Source organism: Chrysochloris asiatica, unplaced genomic scaffold, assembly GCF_000296735.1.
Source record: "Chrysochloris asiatica unplaced genomic scaffold, ChrAsi1.0 scaffold00041, whole genome shotgun sequence".
NCBI lineage: Eukaryota > Metazoa > Chordata > Mammalia > Afrosoricida > Chrysochloridae > Chrysochloris > Chrysochloris asiatica.
In genome coordinates this window covers 1,640,165-1,663,275 of record NW_006408559.1, presented here as the reverse complement: position 1 = coordinate 1,663,275, position 23,111 = coordinate 1,640,165, and the positions used below count along the sequence as shown (strand labels likewise).

Below are 23,111 nucleotides of genomic sequence, written 5' to 3'. Positions count from 1 at the left end.
TAGAGTTAGAGAATGAGCAATGGGAAGGAACCAAGACTAGGAAGTTGGAGACCCTGTGGAACTATCTGGCACAGCAGATGACTGAACCCAGAAAGTCTGCACTCTTCAGCATGGCCTTGGCATTAATACTATTTCTCCTGAAAGTTATAAAAACTGTATGTAAGCTCTGTAAGCAGAGGCTTATGCTCATTCTTGTTTCCCTAACACCTAGTTCAATTCTTGACACATCTACATTTGCCTTATGTTGAATGAATGAATCTATGTGGTCTGAACAATTCCATTTGAAAAAAACATGAATATCTGCTTTTTAGGTATTGTTCCTAATGCTTTTCTTCTCTGCATAATAGCTTTCCAAGTTGCAATTTGCTTAACAGGACAGTTTCTAGAAACTGAGACATTTCTCTCTCACTTTTTAAGGGTAGTCAAGTGGCAACTCATAGTCTGTCGGTAACAGACATCAGGCCTCATCTTGCACAAATCTATTTAAAGGAGATGGGAGGCAAGATGTTCCACTATGATTAATCCAGAAGCCTGTCAACACTAGGCCTCCATCGTTCTTTTGGGAGTAGCCTCCATCTTTGGCCACAGTGTGTGGAGACATGAAAGCACCCTGGGTGGTGTAGATGGACTCCTTCTTAGGGTGAACCCAGTGTCTGATGTTAGCCAAGGATATGACAGGGGGTAGTGGGGGAGGTGGTAGAAATTCTTCTGGGATCTTGATGATTCCATGGGTATCCTGGTGTACCAGAATCTCATTCTTGTTCTTGAATGCTCCAGTGTGGTGGCTGAAAATCCAGGTCATCCTTTGGTATCTTGGAATAAAAAAAATAAGCATCCCACCTTATGAAAGTGATTGTGGGAGTTGAACTGAGCTGATTCCAATCCTGCTGCTGAGCAAGGTGAGTTGGGTTCTGATATTGGGATTTCTTGGATGCTCACAGTTTTCTCAAGTTGGAGTCATCGTTATCCAACATAGGATTCTGAAGGGGGTCCTGGGTGGGAGGCATGCTTAAATTCTCAGTGAGATACTCTTAAGAGGGCTGATGGTTGACTTTTGAGCTTTTTCTTGGTCAGCAATCGAGGATGTTACCATTCCAAACTCTGCCATTTTTATTCTCAGGCTTCTGGTGATGAGTCCATGTCTCGTTACCAGTAACTATTTCTTTTAAAGAAACTTCCAACCTTTCTTTGAGTATCTGCCCAACTTTTTTTTCTTTTGTTAAAGGTTTTTTATTATGGATTGAATGAACGTTTACAGGGCAGATCATCAGTTTTACATTCAACAAATCATACATCTTGTTTCATTACAATGATTATAATCCCCTCCATGTGCCATCAGTTACCAGTATTTCTCTCTATTTACTTTAGCTCTTTTTTTAAACACTCGGGCATAGATAATAATTTACACCACCAAAGGGCACTTGGGATTGAGTGAAGGTTGACCGACGAGATCATCAGCTTTCCATTCAACAAATCATCCACTTCCTTTCATCTCAGTGATTACCATCCCCTCCCTGCAACAACAGTCATCCTGCTTCCTCCCTGTAGTTCTGATTTCCATTCCACCCACCTTCCCATCTCTTCTCAACTTTGTCCTTAGACATATGGTGCCTTTTGACTTTGAATGACCGACCATTCAATGGCTGAAACTTGGGCCACAAGTGTAAATTCTTTCTAGATCTACAGGATGGTTGGGGGTCATAGTCTCAAGTTCCTCCAGTCTCTTTCTGATTAGTAAATCTGGGTTTTTTGTTTGTTTTTAAAATAATTTGGGGTTTTAGTCCACATTTTCTCCCACTCTATCTGGGATCCTCTAATGTGATCCCTTTCAGGGCAGTTGGTAGTGGTAGCCAGGCACAGGGGCATACATATTTATGATTTTTAATTCTTGACTCTTGATTAATTGACCCTGTGTGGTACTGTGGGTTAATGCGCTGGACTGTAAAGTTGGTTTGATCCACAAGGTCGGCGGTTCAAGCCCATCAGCCGCTCCTCAGAAACCTTATACAGGGTTGCTATGGTTCAAAACCAACTCGACGGCACTTAACAGCAGCAGCAACAACAACATGTATAATAGTCTAGGGTAAGTTGTCCATAAGCAAAACATTATATGATGTAGTAAGCATCAAAGAAGATGGAAGAAATACAGAGTCTCTGTACCAAAGAGAATTGGCCAATGATCAAACATTTTAGGAGGTAGCATATGATCTATAACTTATAATATTGAGGGAAGAAGTTCAAGCTGCACTGGAGGCACTGGAGAAAAAAAAAGATTCCAGGAATTGATGAAACACAAACAGAAATGTTTCAACAAACTGATGGAGTGCTAGAGGCACTCATGCATCTATGCCAAGAAATTTGGAAGACAGCTACCTGGCCAATTGCTTGAAAGAGATCCATATCTGTGCCCAATCCAAAGAAAGGTGACCCACAGAATATAGAAGTCATCGTGCAACATCATTAATAAAACATGAAAGTAAAAGTTTGCTGAACGTAATTCAAAACTGGTTGTTAGCAGTACATTAACAGCTGTTAATTCAAGCTGGATTCAGAAGAGGATGTGGAATGAGGGATGTCAATGCTAACATCAGATGGATTTTGGCTTAAAGCAGAGAATACCAGAAAGATGTTTACTTGTATTTTACTGACTATGCAAAAGTATTCAACTGTGTGGATCATAATAAACTAGGGATAACATTGTAAAGAGTGGGGATTTTGGAACACTTAATTGTGCTTATGAGGAACCTGTACATAGACCAAGAGGCAGATGAGATGTTCAAACAGAACATGGGGCTACGGAATGGTTTAAAATCAGGACAAGTGGGCATAAGGGTTGTAGCTTTTTACCATACTTATTCCATCTATAGGCAGCTCTGGTAGCATAGTGAGCTGGGCTGCTAACCTCAAGGTCAGCAGTTTGAATCTACCAACTGCTCTACAAGACAAAGATGAGGTTTTCTGCTCCTATAAAGAGTTACAGCCTTGGAAACCCTACAAAGGAAAGGGTTGCTATGTGTCGGAACCAACTAGACAGCATACAACCACCCTCACCATTCAATCTTTATGCTGAATACATCATCTGAGAAGCTGGATTATATGAGGAACATGGCATCAGGATTGAAGGAAGGCTCATTAACAACCTGAGATATGCAGATGATACAACCTTACTACTTACTGGAAGCCAAGAGGACTTGAAGCAATTTCTAATGAAGATTAAATACTATAGTCTTCAGTATGCAACTCAATGTAAAGAAAACAAAAATCTTCACACCTGGACCATCTTGATAAATGGAGAAAAGACTGAAGTTATCAAAGACTTCATTTTTCTTGGATCCACATTAACTCTCACGGAAGCTTCAGTCAAGAACTCAATGGATGTGCTGTATTGGGTAAATGTGCTGCAAAAGACTTCCTTAAGGTTTTAAAGAGCAAAGATGTCACTTTGAGGACTAAGGTGCACTTGACCCAAGCCATGGTATTTTCAATCACGTTACATGCAGTGAAAGTTGGGCAGTGAATAAGGAAAACTGGAAAACAACTGATGCAGTTGAATTATGGTGCTGGTGAAGAAGACTGAATAAACCATGCAATGCCAGAAGAATAAACACTTCTGTTATGGAAGAAGTATGGCCAAATGCTTCTTGGAAGTGATGATGGTGAGACTTTGTCTATCATACTTTGGACATGTTGTCAGGGAAGATCAGTCCCTGGGGAAGGATATCATGGTTGGTAAAGTGGAAGACCCTCACAACTAAATACATTCACACAGTGACAGCAAAATGGGCTCAAGCACAACACTTGTGAGGATGGCACAGAACTGGGCAGTGTTTCCTTCTGTTGTGTATAGTGTTGCTATGAGTTGGAACAGACTCAACAACACGGTAAACTGATACTAACTTCACTTCAGTAACATACAAGAAATTTTGTATCAAATCTTTCCTCTCCTCTCCCTTTTTGTTGTTATCACTAATTGCTGTTGTTAAGTGCCATTGAATTGGTTCTGACTCATGGTGACCCTGTATAGAGTTTTGGAAGAGTGATTGGTGGGTTTGAACAGCAAGCCTTTCAGTTAGCACTCCAGTGTTTAACCCACAGCATCACACCAGGACTCCAAATAGGTATACTGTTGTTGTTATCAAGTGCTGTCGAGTGGGTTCCAACTCATAGTGGCTGGTGGATTTGAACCACCAAACTTGTGATTAGCAGTTCAGTGCTTATCCTACAGCACCAGACCAGACTGCCACATTCATTTGGATGGGCCATTTGTTTCTCCGTTCTTTGTGCGGACTATGATTTTTTTTTATTGGGGAACTGGAATTTTTGAGCGTGTTAACTTTCTTAGTTTACCACAGTATTTTGCATTTTGGCCCACACTGTTTTCTGCAAGAAACTCTTTGGTGGGCAAGGCCGTTGGCCTTTGCTTACCATTTCCTCTCCCTCCCTGATTTAATAATTAGAATTTTCAACTTTCATTCTCTGCCAAACACCATATGGCTACTCTGTCTACCAGCAGGAGATGATGTACTAATCCATTTGTCCATCAGGGGGCGCAGTCCCCTCTCTCTGGTTATTGCTGTAAAGTGCCCTTGAGTCTTTTCCAACTCAGATACAGGGTTTTACAAGGAATGGCTAAGGAGTGCTGGTAGTGTAGTGGTTACGAATTGGGCTACTAACGTCAAGGTCGGCAGTTTGAAACTACCAGCTATTCCATTTGAGAAGTAAAGATTTGCAGCCTTGGAAACCCTGTGTAGGGTCACTATAAATTGGAACCAACTCCAAGGTTGTACTTAACAACAACAAGGAATGGCTGGTGGGTTTGAATCACCAACCTTTTGGTTAGCAGTCCAGTGTTTATCCTATAGTGCCACACTAGGACTCCCTCTGGTTATTACCCCCTTCTTTTCTCTGCTTCTGTAATTATGTTTTTAGTCAAAAACTCACCCCCAGGGCGAGTCCCTTCAGGGCTGGGTGTTATCCTCTCTTTTCCTTTCCTGCTCTGTTGTTGTTGTTAAAAGCTGAGTTCAACTCATAATGACCCCGTATAGGGTTTGTGAAAGGAGCTCTGGTAGTGTAGTGGTTACGAATCGGGCTGCGAGCCTTAAGGTCAGTGGTTCGAAACTACCAGCTGCTCCGCGGGAGAAAGATGAGGCTTTCTACTCCCGTAAAGATTTACACCCTCGGAAACCCTGTACAGGGTCGCTATGGGTCGGAACCGACTCCATGCCACTTAACAACAACAACAACAGGGTTTGTGAGGAGTGGCTGGTGAGCCTGAACTACCAAACTTGACAGTTCAAACCGACCTTGCAGTCCAGCACATCAACCAGCAGCACCACACAGGACTTCCTGCTCTGTGGGATGATTAATATCTAAGCAGACATTCAGGGAAGGCACAGGCCACGCAGGGGCTGGCATTCCCCAAAGGTCTTGTTGGTTTCAGAACCCCAGGGACCCCGTGGTGGTGGAGGGAGCAGTCTGCACTTAGGTGGACCACCCCTGACTCCCTGACATTGTAGGAAACCTTCTGTAGAAGTCTGTATCTTCCAGCAAACATCCAATTACTGGCTTGGGGACACACTCTGAAAGGACCCTCGGGAGGTCAGCCTTGTTAGCAGAGGTAACAAGATAGCAGGCTGGTATATTGTTGTTAAATGCCATCAAGTCAGTGCCAACTCCTAGGGTTTCTAAGGAGCAGCTAGTTAGTTTGAACTACTGACTTTTCGGTTCAAACCCACCTTGAGGTCCAATGCTGATCATACAGCACCACACCAGGATTTGGGTTGTAGGTGTTGTTGTTGTTAAGGTCTGTGCAGTAGATTCTGACTCATAGTGACCCTGTTGAGGGTTTCCCAGCAGTGGCTGGTGAGTTTGCATAGTCAACCTTGAAGTCTAGTGCATTACCCACAACACCACACTAGGACTCGAACTCCACTAAAGCTACCTGCATCCTAGTACGCAGTAGTTTCACTCAACAGTCCTCACAGACCCTAACAGATCCCCAGGAGGGCTATCCTGTAGGTTTGGGGAGGGTTTACAGGGAAGCAGGCAGGGTGCTGACTGTGGATCAGACTCTATAGTAAACGGGCTGTCTGTGGCAGCTTGTAATAGCGGGGCAACCAACCAATAATAGGGAGCTGACTGAGAATGCAGCTTCCACTCAAGGCCCTGGCTTCCCTTTCCTGTGTGGAACAAAGAAGAGTGAAGACAAGAAAAGATGCACAGACATAATTAGTCCAAAGGACTAATGGACCCCGGCCCCCACAACACTGAGACCAGAAAAACTAAGTCATGTCAGGTGACCGCTGCCAACAGCTCTGGAAGGGGTCATATAATAGGAAGTCCTGGACATAGTGAACTAGAAGGTCCAGGCTTACTGGTCTGACAGAGACTGGTAGTACCCCAGAGACTGTGGCCCTTAGTCACTTTCCAAGCCTGGAACTGAGTTCACCCGATCACTCAACTTCCAGCCGAACAACTGACATCCCTGTAAAGTGAACAGCGACACCAGGGAGGGATGCACTTCTTAGAACAATGAACCACAGAAGATCAGAAGGGCAGTATTTTCCTAAGGATAAAGCTCAGAAGGCAGGAAGGGATAGGACAGAAGGAGGAATGGACACAGGAAACCCAGGGAGGAAGTGGGGACATTGTGGGGACTGCAATCAGTGTCCCCAAACAAAATGTGTATGAATGGTTGAATGGAAAACCAATTTCCTCTATAGACATTCATCCAGATCACAGTGAAAATTCCATGCTTCTTCATGAATAGAGTTTTTTCTAGGTCTGTCTGTATTCAGGAGAGACAGTTATAATATAAATTGAAATAACAGCTGTTATATTTTCTATCTGACGTTTATAGTAAAACCTGTGAAAGTTGGAACCCGTGTTAAGTAGAACCCTTTTGGGGAAGGAAAACCAAAATATTTTCCATAGAGTAATAGAAAAAGTGGTGGTAAGACTACTCTGTCAATGGTGAGAAACTTGTAAAAAAAAAAAGTATGAGGGACCTGTCTTTTTACAGCTAGGGGCTGGAGTGAGTAGGGTGGTGTTGTGGGTTATAGGTTAGGTCAGCTGTTCTTGGGAGAAAGCTGAGGCTTTCTGCTTCTGTAAAGATTTACAGCCTCAGAAACCTTATACAGGGTTGCTTTGTGTGGGAACCAGAAAGCAGTAGCAGACATTCCAATTAACAGCAGCCGGAAGCCTATATGGACAAGGAGCAGGGATGATGGGAGAAGTGATTTTCTATGTAACTTATTGAAGCCCTGGTGTGGCACTTCAGGGTAAGCACTGGACTGCACGATGCATTTGAACTGCATGGTTGGTGGTTCAAATCCACCAGCCGCTCCTCAAAAACCCTAAAGAGGATCCTGATGAGTAGAAACGGACTCCATGGCACCTAACAACATTGCTGATCCATTGATTCTTGCCTGTAATGCAGATCCCTGTTGCTTTCTGATTCAGAGTCCCTCAAAGAAGGGCACCAGGTCCTTGTTTGAGTGGGCAAGTATAACAATGGTTTGTTTGTGCCGCCATCTTCCTAGAATGACTAGATACAAGTTTTAAAAAGAGTTCAGTCTAGCTTTTAGCAAAAGGCATGTTCCTGAAAAGTTGTCCATCAAATTACATAAGATAATGAGTCAGCACCTTTATCCTTATGAAAGGTGAGCAACTGCCTTATCCTGAGAATGGCTACCCCTTGGCTCCCTGGAGATTCTAGGAGCCCTGATAGCACAACAGGTTATGCAGGTGGCTGCAAACAGAAAGCCTGTTGGTTCAAACTCACTAGCTGCTCCTGGGGAGAGAAACATGGCAATCTGCTCCCACAAAGATTGGTGGTAGTGGTGGTGGTCCATGGAGTTGATTCCGACTCATAGCGACCCTGTACAAGGTTTCCGAGGCTGTAAACCCTTATGGGTGCAGAAAGCCTTATCTTTCTCCCAAGCAGCTGGTAGTTTTGAACTGTTGACCTTGAGGTTAGCAGCCTAATTCATAACCACTATGCTATCATAAAGATTGTTGTTAAGCGTCATTGAGTCGGTTCTAACCCAAAGCGACCCTTTATAGGGTTTCCAAGGAGCAGCTGGTGAGCTTGAACCACCGACCTTGCAGTTCAAACGGCTTTGCAGTCTGACGCATTGTCCCACAGTGCTACACCATGACTCCACCATAAAGATTACAGCCTTTGAAAATCTGTGGGGTTGTTCCAATCTGTCCCGTGGGGTTACTGTTGATGGCACCCAAATATACAAAATGAGTCAGTAGCAGATTGTAGTGCCATAATGTAAGGGAAACAAAACCAAAATACAAAAGTCCACATTTGTCTGGGGGTATGCCAAAAGGAGCACAGGAGCCAGCCGAAAGGGCTCCCGACAGCCAACACCAGAACAATTCGAGCATCAATATAAATAAGTATTGGGTTACTACCCAAAGTATCAGATAAATATCCATGAATCCATGCTGATATAAACAAATGATAGACTAAATAAATGAGTCGGAGAGAAAACACAAATGTGCACAGAATTGCAAATCATTTATGGAGCTCCTCTGCCCTGGAGGAGGGAGTGCTTGCCTGCTTCACTCCTCACCCCTTAGATGTCAAAGTCTTTGCGACACTGGCATTGTTTTGACACTGATACTTTTGAGAAGTCCAGGCCAGAATATCCTTCAATGAGAATTTGTTTCCTCATGATTAAATTCAGATGAAGCATTGTGGCAGGAACACTACCCAGGCAATGTTGTATTCTTCTTAGGGCCTCGTGTGAGGAGTTGCATCATATTCATTTCTATCACAAAAATGAGAAACAATTTTGCCAACAGATGATATCACTTAACGGATGCCTCGGCATCTCATAGAATAAAAGGCAATATTTTAAATAAAGTGATTCCTAGTTTTCCATATATTTATTTGTTACTTGTCCTCTTCCCTATGCCTCCTGCTAGCACTTACTGGCAGATAAACAGCCGCAGGGACTAAAATAAAGACACGAAAATTCTCCCCATTATTTTGATTTTTTGGCAAACCGGGAAAAGACAGTCATGATTTGATGTTTGTGAGTTGTTGTTTTTGCCCCTTGGTCCAGCCCCTAGGACACTACTTTAGGGCCATCTGCACCAGGAGAGGAAGGTTCCAAGTGGAGGCTCCTCTCTTAGCTCTCTCTAAAGGCCAAATGCCAATTTACTGTTGTTAGGTGCCATCAAGTTGATTCTGACTGCACCTTAAGACCACAGTGATGGGACAAGTCCTGAGGTCTGTGGGAAGGTCCTTAGATACCACAGTGGGGGCTCTGTTCCTATGATACACATGATGCTTCTCTGCAAATCATCAAGTATAGAAGCATCATTGTTTAGCATCTTACTCTGGCTAACAGGAGGAATGTGAGGCAAGAGGGTTCTAAACTGAAGGAGGCACAGCTGGAGATCGGTCCTTATCTGGACTCATTCCTCCTCCAGAGAGGAGCAGAGTGCTGGTGAGGAGGAGCACTCTCCCCGCCTACACTCAGCAGGTGTCTTCTAAGAGAGGTCCCTATGTGGTGGTGCTGGTGGTGATAAGTGTCCCGCTAGTCATTTCAAAACAGGGTGGGGCTTAAAATGGAAAGGAGATAGTAAAATAGCACCCGAAGGTTTCAGGGGTGCTCAGACAGAATTCCCTAGAGGCCTGCCTGAAAAGGAGAAAGAGGGCCCCCACCAGAGCTGCCTCCGGAAGCCTCAGCCTTGTCTGTCTTTCACATCCTGAAGTCTAATCGGCATCTGTCTCAAGTCCATGCCTCTTTTTCGGAATTAATCCCTCCTCTTTTATGGGTGGTGGTTGTTGGAAAATCTGAGGGTCGAGCCATTCCCTGTGTGAGAATGCAATTCCTGTGCCTACTCAGAGAGTCCTGGTGTGGTGCCATAGGATAAGCACTGGACTGATAACCACAAGGTTGGCGGTTCAAACCCACCAGTTGCTCCTCTACAGGATCACTATGAGTTGGAATTGATGTGATAGCACATCACCCCCACCACTCAGAGAGAAGCTGGGTGGGAGGGAAGGGTCTCCACCTCAAGTGTCTCACTCCTTTCTTTCATCTAACTTTTTAGATAAAGTTTTTTTTAAAAAAATGCAGCCTGCTAGACCAGAAGCAGGCCCTCCTCTCACGCGCCAACCTCAGACTCTATGCACTGCTCCTTGTGTGGCATTGTGTTGTTCCTCATCTGTGTGAGGCGGGCTCTCAGCTTTCTCTCTGGAATGGATGGTTTACCCCGCTGGAATGGGCAGTCCGCAGGGCTCATTTCCTCTTGAGGAGATGTGGGGGGAGAGGGAGGGCCCACCCCCACCCCCACCCCACCCCCACCCCTCAGCTTCTTCCTCAGGTTTTAAGCAGGGATGGAGCATCCAGGAGAGCACACAGCAGTGGAGATGTTCAGACTCATGGTCCTGTGGTTTCTGGCCTGACACAGGCAGCTCATGACTCAGAGCAGTCTGGTCTTTTCTGTAAGACTGCTTGAAGTATTTGGGTTTCACTTGGTACAAGACAAACAAAGCTCCTGGGGAAGTCAAAGAAGGCAGTTACATGGTCTGGGCAGTAGAAGAGCGTGGTTCGCATCTTCATTTTGGGAGTTTTGGTTGCTGAATTCATAAAAAGAACCTGACTGCTTCGATTATTAGAGGCTGGATGTTTGATGGGGGAGACAGAGGAGGAGGGGGAGAAGATGGCTCTGTCTCCTGTTGTATTGGGGAATGCGGTGGGTGGTAGATGACAATAAGGGCCCCTTCAGATGGTGGGTGGTGGGTGTCAGGTGGTAGGTGGTAGGAGGTAGGAGAATCTTCCCACCAGGAAGGTTTTTTTCTCAGGCTGGATGTCTCGCCACTTCCTAGTGGCTTCAGAGTCAGGTTACAAGAGATGGTGCCACAGGTGGGTTGAGAAGTTCCAAGTGCCATGGCAACTTCAATACAGTGGTCCTGGCTGGGAGAGTGGACTTCCTCAAGAAGATGCCTCCCCAGTGGCCTGGGTCAGTGTAGGGAAGAGTCGGATGGTGGAGTACCAATTTCCCAAACTACTGGGCACTTATGCTGCAGAGGCAGGGAAAACATCTAGATGGGCTGAGAGGCTGGAGGGATAGCTGCTATTTTGTCTGATCTGCCTGGGGGGATGGGGGTGTGCCAGGTCACAGACTCACTGCAGAGGAGATAACAGTCTGATACACTTGAAGTGATGCTGCAACTTGAGAGGCCAATATTCAAGAAGAAGGGAGGGAGCAAGGGTGGGCTCTCTCACCCACCATTCATAAACATCCAACAAAGCACTCAGTGCTACACAGCTGGGTGCTGAGAATCCAGAAGCTAACAAACCAGTCCCTACCCTCTTTTGAATCCCAAACTCTAGAAGGAAAGATAAATACATAACTGCAGTCAAGATAAGAGGTGCGACAATGTACAAAGTATCAAAGTAGCCTTGGCTGAGACACAGGGATGGGGGCCTGAGCTACTACTGGGCTCTGCTGGACTCAAAACCACCCCAACTGCTGCCCCAAGTGGCAAAAAAGGCCAGCAAGGAGGGAGGAGGCAGCTGTGACGGCGTTGATAATGTTCCTGCCAATGTATATCTGAGGCTGGTAGCATGCGTCTGTCTCAGCAGTGTCTTCTATTTGATTAGGGGCGCTGACAGCAAGTCAGCTACTTCTTAACTGAAAGACGGAAATACCACTTCTTGGATCTGTGGGCAACTGCTCCCAGCCAGTGGCCAGTAACCCAGCAATATGATTCTGGGAAGAGAATCAGAACTCCCTAGCAAAAGAGGAAGTGAGATTTGAAATATGAACAGGGTGAACAGGTCCTGGTCCCAAGGAACCAGCAGCTTTGGGTCACATTCCAAATGCCCCAAGGAGCAGGAGGTGGTCACTGTCACCTGAGTGGAAGCCCAGACAATACTCATGTGATCCAGGCATAGACACAGTCTCCTCCTTCCCCCAACACATATTTGGTTCCTCAGCGGTTAGCCTGAACATGCGCTCTGTTGCAAAGTTTGTGGCCAACAGTCTATGCGAGGTGCTTCCTGCACACAACAGAGGACTGTCATTAGGATGGTGGCAGCCAGTCCCTGACAGGAGGTTGGTCAGAGAGAGGACTCATGACATGGGGGACTCAGTCCTTCATCTCCACCTACACACGTGTGAATTGTAATGCATGCTGCAGACCTGGGCCTGGCGCAGAAGTGACACTTAACAGTGCCCACAGAGAACTGTCCCCTGGGAAGGTCGATGTTCAGAACACCAGGACACAGAGAGATACTTCCTTAGTCCAAGCTCCGGAAGGAAGGAAACAAGCCCCAAAGGGATTCTTTTACCTCCAAATAGTTCTCAGATGCAGACAATTGTTCTCCTTTAGAGTAATAAGATTATGGACAGAGAGACAGACACACTGGCTTAGGGTCACACAGGAAGGTGATGTCAGGAAGAAGCTGGGTCTCTTGCCCTTCAATGTGCTATTTCTAGAACCTCTTTTATATGAGTCTAAAGAAGTTCAAGAAGGGGCTCTACTGTAATTTGGGGTGATGCCAGCTTGGCTAGCCAGGGCCTCTGGCCTTCAAGGAAGCATTTTTGCCAAGGTAAACGGCCTAGCAGAGCCAAGTTCTTTCCCTGGCTGCCACCTCCCAAAGCCATTTGTCTGGGAAAGGGGAGGGTGGGGGAAGTTCACGAAGATGACATGAGCACAAGGGGAACAGATGCACCCAGCTGTTGTCACTGTCAGATAAGGGGAGGTGCCACAAGTTCCCAAAAAAGAAGACACATCTTGGCTGATAGAGAAAGTCTAACTGAGCCCCCGAGGTCCCCGGGGTACCAGTGCTGAGTCCTCCATGCTGCTGTGCCATTGAATGTCACACTCAGAGAGCTGAAAGGAGGGTTTATTGGTATTTTGCCTTTATGTGGGGAGTTCCCTTTCAAACATCCCCCACCCTGGAAGGGGGTGGGAGAGGGATTTTTTTTTCTGTTCTTCCCCGACCTCCAGCTGAAGCAGAAATGAAGCCAAAGGGACTTGGACTGACTGCTGACATCCCAGCTACAGTAGCAGCCACAGGAGCCCAGGACTTCCCCCTAGACACTGTGTGGGTCAGAAGAAAACTCACCAGGCCATGCCTGGTGCTAGCCAGCTGTTGGACCTTGGACAAAGCGGTAATTGATATCTCGGCCTTAGTTTTCTCAGATCGAACATGCGGTGGTACAGGTTAGAGCCTGGGCCCGTGTACTTCCTGAGCAGCTGATCTGCCTGTTAGAAGAGGCATGTGTGTTGTATGATGCTGAACAGATTTCAGTGGAGTCCATCCAGACTAAGATGGACTCTGAAGAAAGACCTGGTGATCTCCTTCTGAAAAAATCAATCAGTGAAAACCCTAAGGATTGTGGGGGTTTTTCGCAGGACCTGGGAGTGTTTTCTTCCATTGTGCGTGGCATCGCTATGAGTTGGGAGGCAATTCGATGGCAGCTAACGACAACAACAAAATTCTTTCCAGTTTTAAAACTGAGAATTTGAGGAGCGCAAACCTCATTTTTCCTGAGTTCGAAGGCTGTGAGTGAGCTGTCATCGCCACCCTCGGAGATTTCTCTCATTTGTCCCAACAGGCTAGCACTTATGTTCTTTGTGTCTGAAGTTCACACCGAGGCCCTTGTGAAACCTTGCCAGCAACTGGCTTAGATGTCTGCTCTGCTCCCTCTCCTAGGAAACACATTTTAGACCCACAATCACTCCCTCCTGCAGGCTTGAACTTTAAGTCTCAGGCAGAGGTGGGCAAAGACCACAGGCTCAGGGGACAGTGGTAAGAGATGGAAGAGAAAAGGGGTAGGGGAGGAACCCTCACGATCCTAGGAGACCAGGAAATCTCTAGAAGGCAAATAGGAATGAACTAACTTTTCATAGTCTGCTTTGGCCTTGGAATTTTCACCTCCGGCAGAGTTGTTGTGCCATTCCGATCATACTGCGCTTGATTTTATGGAGGGGAAACAGGCCTAGAGATGAACGGGTTTGCTAAGGTCAGTCAACAATTAATGGCACACTGGGGCTGAGATGACAGGTTCCCCCAGCCCTCACCCAATATGCTGACCATTTTCCCACCCTCAAGTAGAAGATTCAGAAAGAACCCTCCCCTTCCAGGGCCAACCCAGGGTCCTATTTCAAGAAGCTGAAGACTGTCCGGTTCCAAGGGACACAAGTCTGGTCTTGAGTAAGGTGGGGCAAAGTTTGGGGCAGTGCTGGGAGAGCTATTTGTTGCTGAAGGCCATTTCTCCTGCCTTTTTTTGGGGGCGGGGGGAGGGAACAGGGGAGCAAGCGGCACCAGAGGTCTGCAAAAGCAAGAGATGAAGGCCTTAAATCAATTGTCTCTTCGGGAAAGATGAGGTGGAGGATTGGGGCTTTTTCCTTCCTAGATTCCCAGCAGGGCCTCCCAGCTCCAGGCCTGAAAGTCCCCCTATCTTGAACGTGTCTTGGGCCAAGAGGAAGACCAACTCCCCTCACAAACCCACCTTGGCCCTTCATCCCACGGCCAAAGAATACCCAGTAAGTCTTTACTGAAATCCCCACCCCACCCCCAACGCCCTTTCCAGACATCGTGGTGTTCCCCCACCCCCAGCCCTAAATTATTCCAAAGTGTTGTCAAACCAGAAACTAGGCAACACTGCTCCCAACGTTCATAAGAACCGGCATCCGAGGACGCCTCCTCCGTGGCCTGCAGTGGACAGCCCGATTCGGGGGTGCCCTGCCGCCCAGGTGCCCCCGACCCCCAGGACTTACCCAGAAGAGCATGTTGAAGAAGAAGAGCAGGTATTTCACCAGTGGGCTGACGAAGGAGAACTCTTCGCTGGAGGCGGCCGTCGCGCCGGGTCTCCCGGCCATGATCCTGCTGCCACTGCCCCCGGGGGCCTAGCTCCCAGCGGCGCCGGCCCACCTGCGCGCCCTGCGCCCGGGGGCATGAGACGCGCCGCCGCGGGAGTCGCGCTCTGAGAGCTACCAGAGACTGGGACGCTGGGTCTGCGTGCGGGGGAGTGCGGGCGGGGGGCGGGGAGCGGGGAGCGCGCAGCCACCAGAGCTACGGGAGCCACGGGAGCCGCCGCCGGCTGCGAGAGCTTCCTTGACTCGGAGAAGAGCTGCGAAGGACCAGCCCGGCCCGCCGGCGCCCAGGAAACGGGCCCGCCCCTGACCGCCTATTGGTGCACCTGCCGAAACCTGACTTCTCATTGGTCAACCTCTGATGTCACTCAATGCCCAACCATCCCTCTACTGCGAGAGGCAGGGGGAGACACCTGTTCAGCGAGGGACAACTTGTTAAGGGGTCAGCAGTCCGGGGTCTCCAAGAAAAGCATCCAGGCTGCAGCTGCTGACAGAGAAGAGGAGAGGAGGAGGAAGGGGACTGCGCACAGCATCGCACGCCTCGTCTTCCACCCAGTTGCTGTGCACATAGGCAAACACACGCATTACAATCAACAAGTATGCACACTGTGTGTTTAGCTATGCGCAGAAAACTGAGAATACAGAAGCTTAGAGATAATATCAGGGGGGTGACAATAAAATTTGGTGACAAAACTAGTGTAGATTTAACAATTAGAGAAAATTTAAGAGTAAATACAATCCTTGTTGTTGTTGTATGTGCCGGCGAATGGGTTCTGACCTATAGCGACCATGTATAGAGTTGCCGAGGGGCGACTGGTGAATTTGAACCATCGACCTCGTAGTTCAAACAGGCGTTGTGGTCGAGAGCTTATCCTATGGCAGGCACCACACCAGGACTCCAAATGAAATCCTGGTTAGTAGTTAAATATTTTAAATGCTTATTTCACTATCTTCGGAAACCATATACCCATAAAAATCTAATGACCAAAATATATACAAAACTTCGGCAATACAACATCAAAAAGACAAGTAACCCAATCATTTGTTGTTGTCGTTAAATACCATCGAGTCAGTTTCCAAGAATGGCTGGAGACTTTGAACCACAGACCAATCCAATGATAAAATGGGCAAAACGGGCAAAGAACATGAATAGATATTTTACCAAACAGGACATTGCAATGACCACCAGATAATGTGAAAAATATGTTCAGTTGTCATTTGTCATCAGAAATACGCAGATTAAAACTACAATGAGCTAACATTACACTCCTAGTAGCATGGATGTGGGGAATTTGGAACCCATGTTGGAAATGCAAATGGTTCAACCTTGTGGAAAGCAGTGTGGTGGTTCCTCAAAAAACTAGAAAATAAAAATACCGTGTTGTGATTGTTACAGGCCGTTGAGTAGATTCCTACTCATAGCGTCCCTGTATGGGGTTTCCAAGAAGCAGCTGATGGGTTTGCCCAGTGCTTAGCTACAGCGCCACACCAGAACACCTAAAACTACCATGCTGCTGTTGTTGATAAGTGTCTTCAAGTTGGTTCTGTATGGGGTTTCTGAGACTTCAAAAAAATCTTTGCAGGAGCAGAGAGCCTCATCTCTCTTCTAAAGAGAGGCTGGCAGGCTGGAATTGTGGACCTTCTGGTTCACAGGCCAGTGCTTACTGCATGGAACCACCACACTCCCTAAATTACCATGTTGTTGCTAAGTGCCTTCGAGCAGCTCTGTATAGGGTTTCCAAGGAGTGGCTGGTGAATTTGAACCACCAACCTTGTAGTTCAAATCAACCTTGCGCTCCAGTGCACTATGCCACAGTGCAGTAATTCCACTCCTAGATGTATACTCAAAAGATTGGAAAGCAGAGACTCAAAAAAAAAAAAAGAGTACAGCACAAGTATTCGTTGCAGTACTATTCACAATTGCCAAAAAGTGGAAACAGCTTAATTGCCTATTGCCAGATGAATAATTAAACAAAATGTGGTACATAAACACAATGGAATACTGCTCAGTAGGAGAAATGAAGTCTTGATACATGCTCAGTATGGATGGAACTTGAGGGCATGATGCTGAGTGAAATAAGTCAATCACAAAAGGACAAAAATATTGTATGACCTTACTTACATAATACAACAACAACAACAACTTACATAATAAGACAAGAAAATGCAAATGTAGAGAGACTAAAGTTTATTAGTGGTTACTAAGGGTAGGTTTCTCTGCTATTCATAAGGTTTCTATGACTACATATTCGGAAGCAGTTCGTCACTCCTTCTTCCTTCATCTGGAAGCTCATCTGAAACCTGTCCACTAGGGATGACCCTGCTGGTATTTAAAATACTTGTGGCATAGCTTCCAGAATTACAGCAACTCACAAGTCACCACAGTACGACAAACTGACAGAGGAGAATATTGAAAGTGCCAAAAGAACAAACAGATCTGTGTTGGAAGAAGTGCATCCAGAGTGCTCCTTGGAGGCCAGGATGGCCAAACTTCGTCTCTCATACTTTGGACATATTGTCAGGAGGGAGCAGTCACTGGAGAAGGATATCGTGTTTGGTAGGGTGGAGGGTCAGAGAAAAAGAGGAAGACTCCCAATGAGATGGATTGGCCAAGTGGTAGCATCAATGGGTTCAAGCGTGGCAGCGATAGTGAGGTTGGCCCAGGATTGGACAGTGTTTCATTCTGCTGTGCATAAGATCGCTATGCCAACTCGATGGCACCTAACAACAATGACAAGGGTAGGTGGAAAGCAGGTAGGGAGTGTGATAGTTAAAGGTTTTGTGTCAACTTGACTGGCTCAGGATTCTCAGTGATTTGGCTGTTAAGAATCTCCCATGATGAGACATAATAAAATGTAATCACTTCCGCGATGGGATCTCCTGTCAACTGAGCAGCCAATCAATTGAAAGGAAGTTTCTTTGGGGGTATGGCCTACTTCCAATATATTGGATGGACTCTTGGACAAAGCTTGTTTGCTTTTTGCTGGGTCTGCATCCTGCATCTAACTCCTCATCTGACCTCTGGTTCTTTGGACTTGAGTCAGCAGCCGGCCGTATGGCCTGCCAATCCTGGGAGGTGTCAGCAGCTGGCTATCTTACCTGCCCACTCTGGATTCATTTGCATCTGCAGCCAGCAGCCTGCTGTCTGACCTGTTGAACTTGACTTCATCAACTCCTGCAGCCATATAAATGAGGAGACGCCTTCAGGTTGATATCTGACTCATGAACTTGGAATTTGCCATCTTCTGCAACTGTGTAGAGGGATAAAGAGGAGGCCTTCTGCTCCCATAAAGACTTACAGCCTTGGAAACCCTATACAGTGTAGCTATGAGTCAAAACTGATGCAACAGCTCACCACCACCACTACCACCACCATCACATACAACTGTGTCCGACATTTCCTCGACATTAACTTTTCTGTCTCTCTAGGTGTGTGTGACATAGATATAGTGTTGTTGTTATGTAATATATATATATATTGTTGTTGTTGTTGTTAAGTGCCGTCGAGTCGATTGCGACCCTGTATAGGGTTTCCAAGGAGCAGCTGGTGAGCTTGAACCACTGACCTTGCAGTTCAAATGACTTTGCCGTCTGATGCATTAACCCACAGCGCTACACCAGGACTCCATATATATATATATATATATATGACTCCTGGTGTGATGCTGTAGGATCAGGATCAGCACTGAACGAAGAACCACAAGGTTCTTGGAAATCCTATGAAGGGTTGCTATGAGTCAGAACCAACTTGATGACACTTAACAACAACATATCGTATATGTAGGTGTGTATTATATATGTAGATACATATATGTGGTGGTGGTAGTGGTACTGTGTTGTGGAGTCGGTTCTGAGTCATAGCAACCCTGTGTAGGATTTCCAGGTGGGAAATCTTTACAGGAGCAGAAAGCCTCGTCTTTTCTCCCATGGAACAGACGGTAGTTTCGAACTGCTGACCTTGATGTTAGTAGCCCAACTCGTAACCACTATGCTACCAGAGGTCCTTATATTATATGTGTTAAGTGCCATTGAGTCAGTTCCAACCCATAGTGACCCTGTAGAGGGTTTCCAAGGAGCAACTGGTGAGCTTGAACCACCAACCTTGCAGTTCAAACTGACTTTGCAATCTAGCACATTTACCCACAGCACCATACCAGGACTGCTATATATTATATGTAGATACATATATTATACATATACATATATTTACAGCCTTGGAAACCCTCTACAGGGTTGCTATGAGTCAGAATTGACTCCATACCACCACATATATAAGTTTGTCGTTAAGTGTCATCAAGTTGGTTCCGACTAATTGCAACCCTGCTGTATAGGGCTTCTGAAGCCATAAATCTTTACGGGAGCAGAAAGCCTCATCTTTTTTCTGTGGAGCAACTGGTAGATTTGAATTTCTGGGCTTTCAGCTAGCAGCCCAGCTTGTAATCCACTGCACTACCACGGCTCCTTCATATATATGCATATACATATACACATACATAAAGGAGCTCTGGTAGTGTAGTGGTTACGAATTGGGCTGCTAACCTCAAGGTTGGCAGTTCAAAACTACCAGTCATTTCACGGGAGAAAGATAAGGCTTTCTGCTCCTGTAAAGATTTACAGCCTTGGAAACCCTATGCAGGGTCACTATGAGTCGGAACTGACTTCATGGTACTTAACAACAACAACATACATACATAGATGTTGTGGTGGTGGTATGCCGTGGAGTCGGTTCCGACTCATAGCAAGCTTGTACAGGGTTTCCGAGACTGTAAATCTTTACATGAGCAGAAAGCCTCATCTTTCTCCCATGAACCACTGGTAGATTCAAACTGTTGACCTCATGCTTAGCAGCTCAGCTCGTAATCCACTATGCTACCAGAGTCCTGGTGTGGCACTGTAGGATAAGCACTTGACAATAAGGTCAGTTTGAAAGGCAAAGTTGGTTTGAACTCACCAGCCACTCCTTGGAAACCCTAAACAGGGTCACTATGAGTCAGAATCGAATTCACGGCACTTAACAATAATAACATACATGTATAATATTTGTGTCTACATGTAGATAAAGGAGCTCTGGTAGCATAGTGGTTACAAGTTGGGCTACTAACCTATACAGGGTTGCTATGAGTTGGGACCAACTCCACGGCACATAACCACTACCACCATACATGTATTGTCTATTGTTAAGTGCCATCGAGTATAGGGTTTCTGAAGCTTTAAATCTTTGTGGGAGCAGAAAGCCTTATTTTTCTTCCTTGGAGTGACTGGCGGACTGAAACCATAGACTTTGTGGTTTGTAGCCCAGTGCTTATCGTACTAAGATATGAATATTATACATATATGTAGTTGTTAGGTGCTGTTGAGTTGGTTCCAACTCAGCGAATTTGTGCACAACAGAACAAAATACTATGTGTTTGTGGTGCTGTAGGATCAGTACTGGACTATGAACCACAAGGTTGGCGTTTCAACCCACCAGCTATCAGTAAAACCGTTATCCCCTTTGCCCACACTTGATGAGATTAACCCAACTGTGTCTGTTAAGACGCTGTCTGAGGCATCCCCTAAAGTATCCTTGCAAGACATTGATGAATGTTTCCAGGAAACACCACGAATTAGTGTCTCTAGACCTATAACTAGACTTAAGTCCCAGTGAGCCCCAAAAGGTGTAGTACAAAATGTGACACAGGAAAAGGTATGCGAGTTTTCTAATATGTATTGACAGAAATATAGAGAATGGCTATTAAGGGATAACAGTATAAGGGACAAAGGTTGGATCCATTTGAGTTTATTGATATGGACTCACTAAATAAGATTCTTGATTCAATGTTTCAGCTCGCGAGGTTTTTGTTATTCTTGTTATATGCTGTCGAGTCGGTTCTGACATATAGTGACCCTGTATAGGGTTTCCAAGGAGTAGCTGGTGAGCTTGAACCTCTGACCTTGCGGTTCACCTTGACTTTGCAGTCCAGTGCATTAACCTACTGTGCCTGCTTGAGAGATTAGCAACTATTTCTTTGGTTTAATAGTTTATTTAGTTGGTTCAGTGAAGCATGGCTTGAGCAGTGGTCTACAATACATCAAGTTGAAGTACTAGGCCTGCCTCGGTATTCTGTAGAGGAAAGAATCCAAAGACTTCAGGAAATTTGCATGTTTTAGTGGATTTATCAGGATAGACTCATTAACCTATACTTGGAGCGCCCAGAGGACACATAATATAATCACAGCAGTGAGGAATAAATATGTGGCGGGAGCCCCTGCCTCACTGTAGCCTGCTGTGGTTGCTGTTGTATGTAAGCCAGATTTGACAGTGGGAACTACCCCGATGGAATTAAGGCCACCATTCGTCTCACAGTTTGTTATACTGTATGGCTTGGTGTTACTGTGATGCTGAAAGCTATGCCACCAGTATTTTAAATACCAGCAGGACCAACCATGGTGGACAGGTTTCAGCAGTTTCTAAGTTAGGACAGACTAGGACAAAGGAGAGGTTGACTATTTCTGAATGTTTTGTGTTGTTGTTGTTAGGTATCATCGAGTGGGCACTGACTCATAGCGACTGTATGCACAAAAGAATGAAATACTGCCCATAACTGAGCCAACCTCACAATATTTGCCTTGAGCCTATGCTTGCTGCCAGTCCATCTGATTGGGGGCCTCCTCTTTTTCTTACCCTCCACTTTACCAAGCATGATAGCTTTCTCCAGGGACTGGTCCCTCTTGACACTATGTTTGAAGTGTAAGAGATGAAGTCTAGCCCTCCTGGCTTCTAAGATGCATTCTGGTTGGACTTCTCCCAACACTGATTTGTTTCTAGGGTACTTTGTTTCTTTTAATATTCTCCTCCAACTCAAATGCACCAATTCTTCTATGGTCTTCTTTATTCATTATCCAGCTTTCACATGCAAATGAGGTTATTGCAAATACCATGGCTTGGGTCTGGCGTACCTTAGCTCTCAAACTGATATCTTTACTCTTGGACACTTTAAGGAGGACTTGTGCAGCAGATTTGCCTAATGCAATGTTAATTTGATTTCTTGACTGCTGGTCTTATGAGTGTTGATGATTGATTTGAGCAAAATGAAGTCTTTGACAACTTCAATCTTTTCTCCAATTATCATGATGTTATCTTGATGTCCAGTGGTGAGGATTCTTGTTTTCTTTACATTGAGGTGCAACCCATATGGAAGGTGAAAATCCTATGCAATAAGTATTCTTCATCAATAAGTATTTTAAGTCCTGTTTGTTTTTAGTAATGTTTAGCCACTGAAAACCTTATGAATAGCAGTGGAATGTTGTCAGATATAGTGTCAAAAGATGAAAACATTATGAATAGTACCAGAATATTGTCAGATATAATATCAGAAGAGAAGACCCTCTAGTTGGAAGGAACTCAAAATGCTACTGGGATAGATAGAGTTGCCTCCTCAAAGTAGAGCTGAATGTGATGATGTAAATGGAGTAAAGCTTTCAGGACCTTCATTTGCTCATCGGGCACAACTCAAAATGAATAGAAACAACTGTAAATATCCATCCATAATTGGAACATAAAATGTACAAAGTATGAATCTAGGAAAATTGGAAGTTGCTAAAAATGAAATGGAACACATAAAGATTGATATTGTAGACATTAGTGAGCTGAAATGAACTTGTGTTGGCCATTTTGAATCTGGCGATCATATGATTTACTATATAAGGAATGATAAATTCAAGAGGAATGGCATCACATTCATCATCACATCATCAAAAAGAACATTTCAAGATCTATCTTGAAGTACAATGCTATCTGTTATAGGATAATATCCATATGCTGGTGGCAATATAGGGTAAGCACTGGACTGCAGAACTGGATTGAACCTCAAGGTCAGCAGTTCAAACTCACCAGCCACTCCCCGGAAACCCTATACAGGATTGCTATGAGTCAGAACTGACTTGATAGCACTTAATAACAACAACAAGGAAACCCAGTTAATATCACTATTATTCAAATTTTTGCACCAACCACTATATCTAGTGAAGATTAAATTGAAGAATTATACCAATTTCTTCAGTCTGAAATTGATCAAACAAGCAATTAGATACGTTGATAACATTGATAATTACTGGTGATTGGAATGCAAAAGTTGGCAATGAAGGAGAGGTAGTTGGAAAATATGGCCTTGGTGAGATAGAAATTATGCTGAATATTACATGGCAGAATTTTGCAAGACCAATAACTGAATGTAGGGACCATCTCAAGAACAGATTCAATGCAGTAGACACT

General features: G+C 45.2%; 1 protein-coding gene across 1 annotated transcript in view; it reads right to left on the bottom strand.

The window, feature by feature from the left end:
• TSPAN33 (tetraspanin 33) overlaps positions 1-14,863 on the bottom strand; it is a 39,581-nt gene extending 24,718 nt beyond the window's left edge. The window contains exon 1 of the mRNA XM_006861123.1: positions 14,762-14,863. Within this exon, the coding sequence (XP_006861185.1) occupies positions 14,762-14,863 (102 nt within the window). The remainder of the gene's footprint in view (positions 1-14,761) is intronic.
• Positions 14,864-23,111: the final 8,248 nt, after the last annotated feature.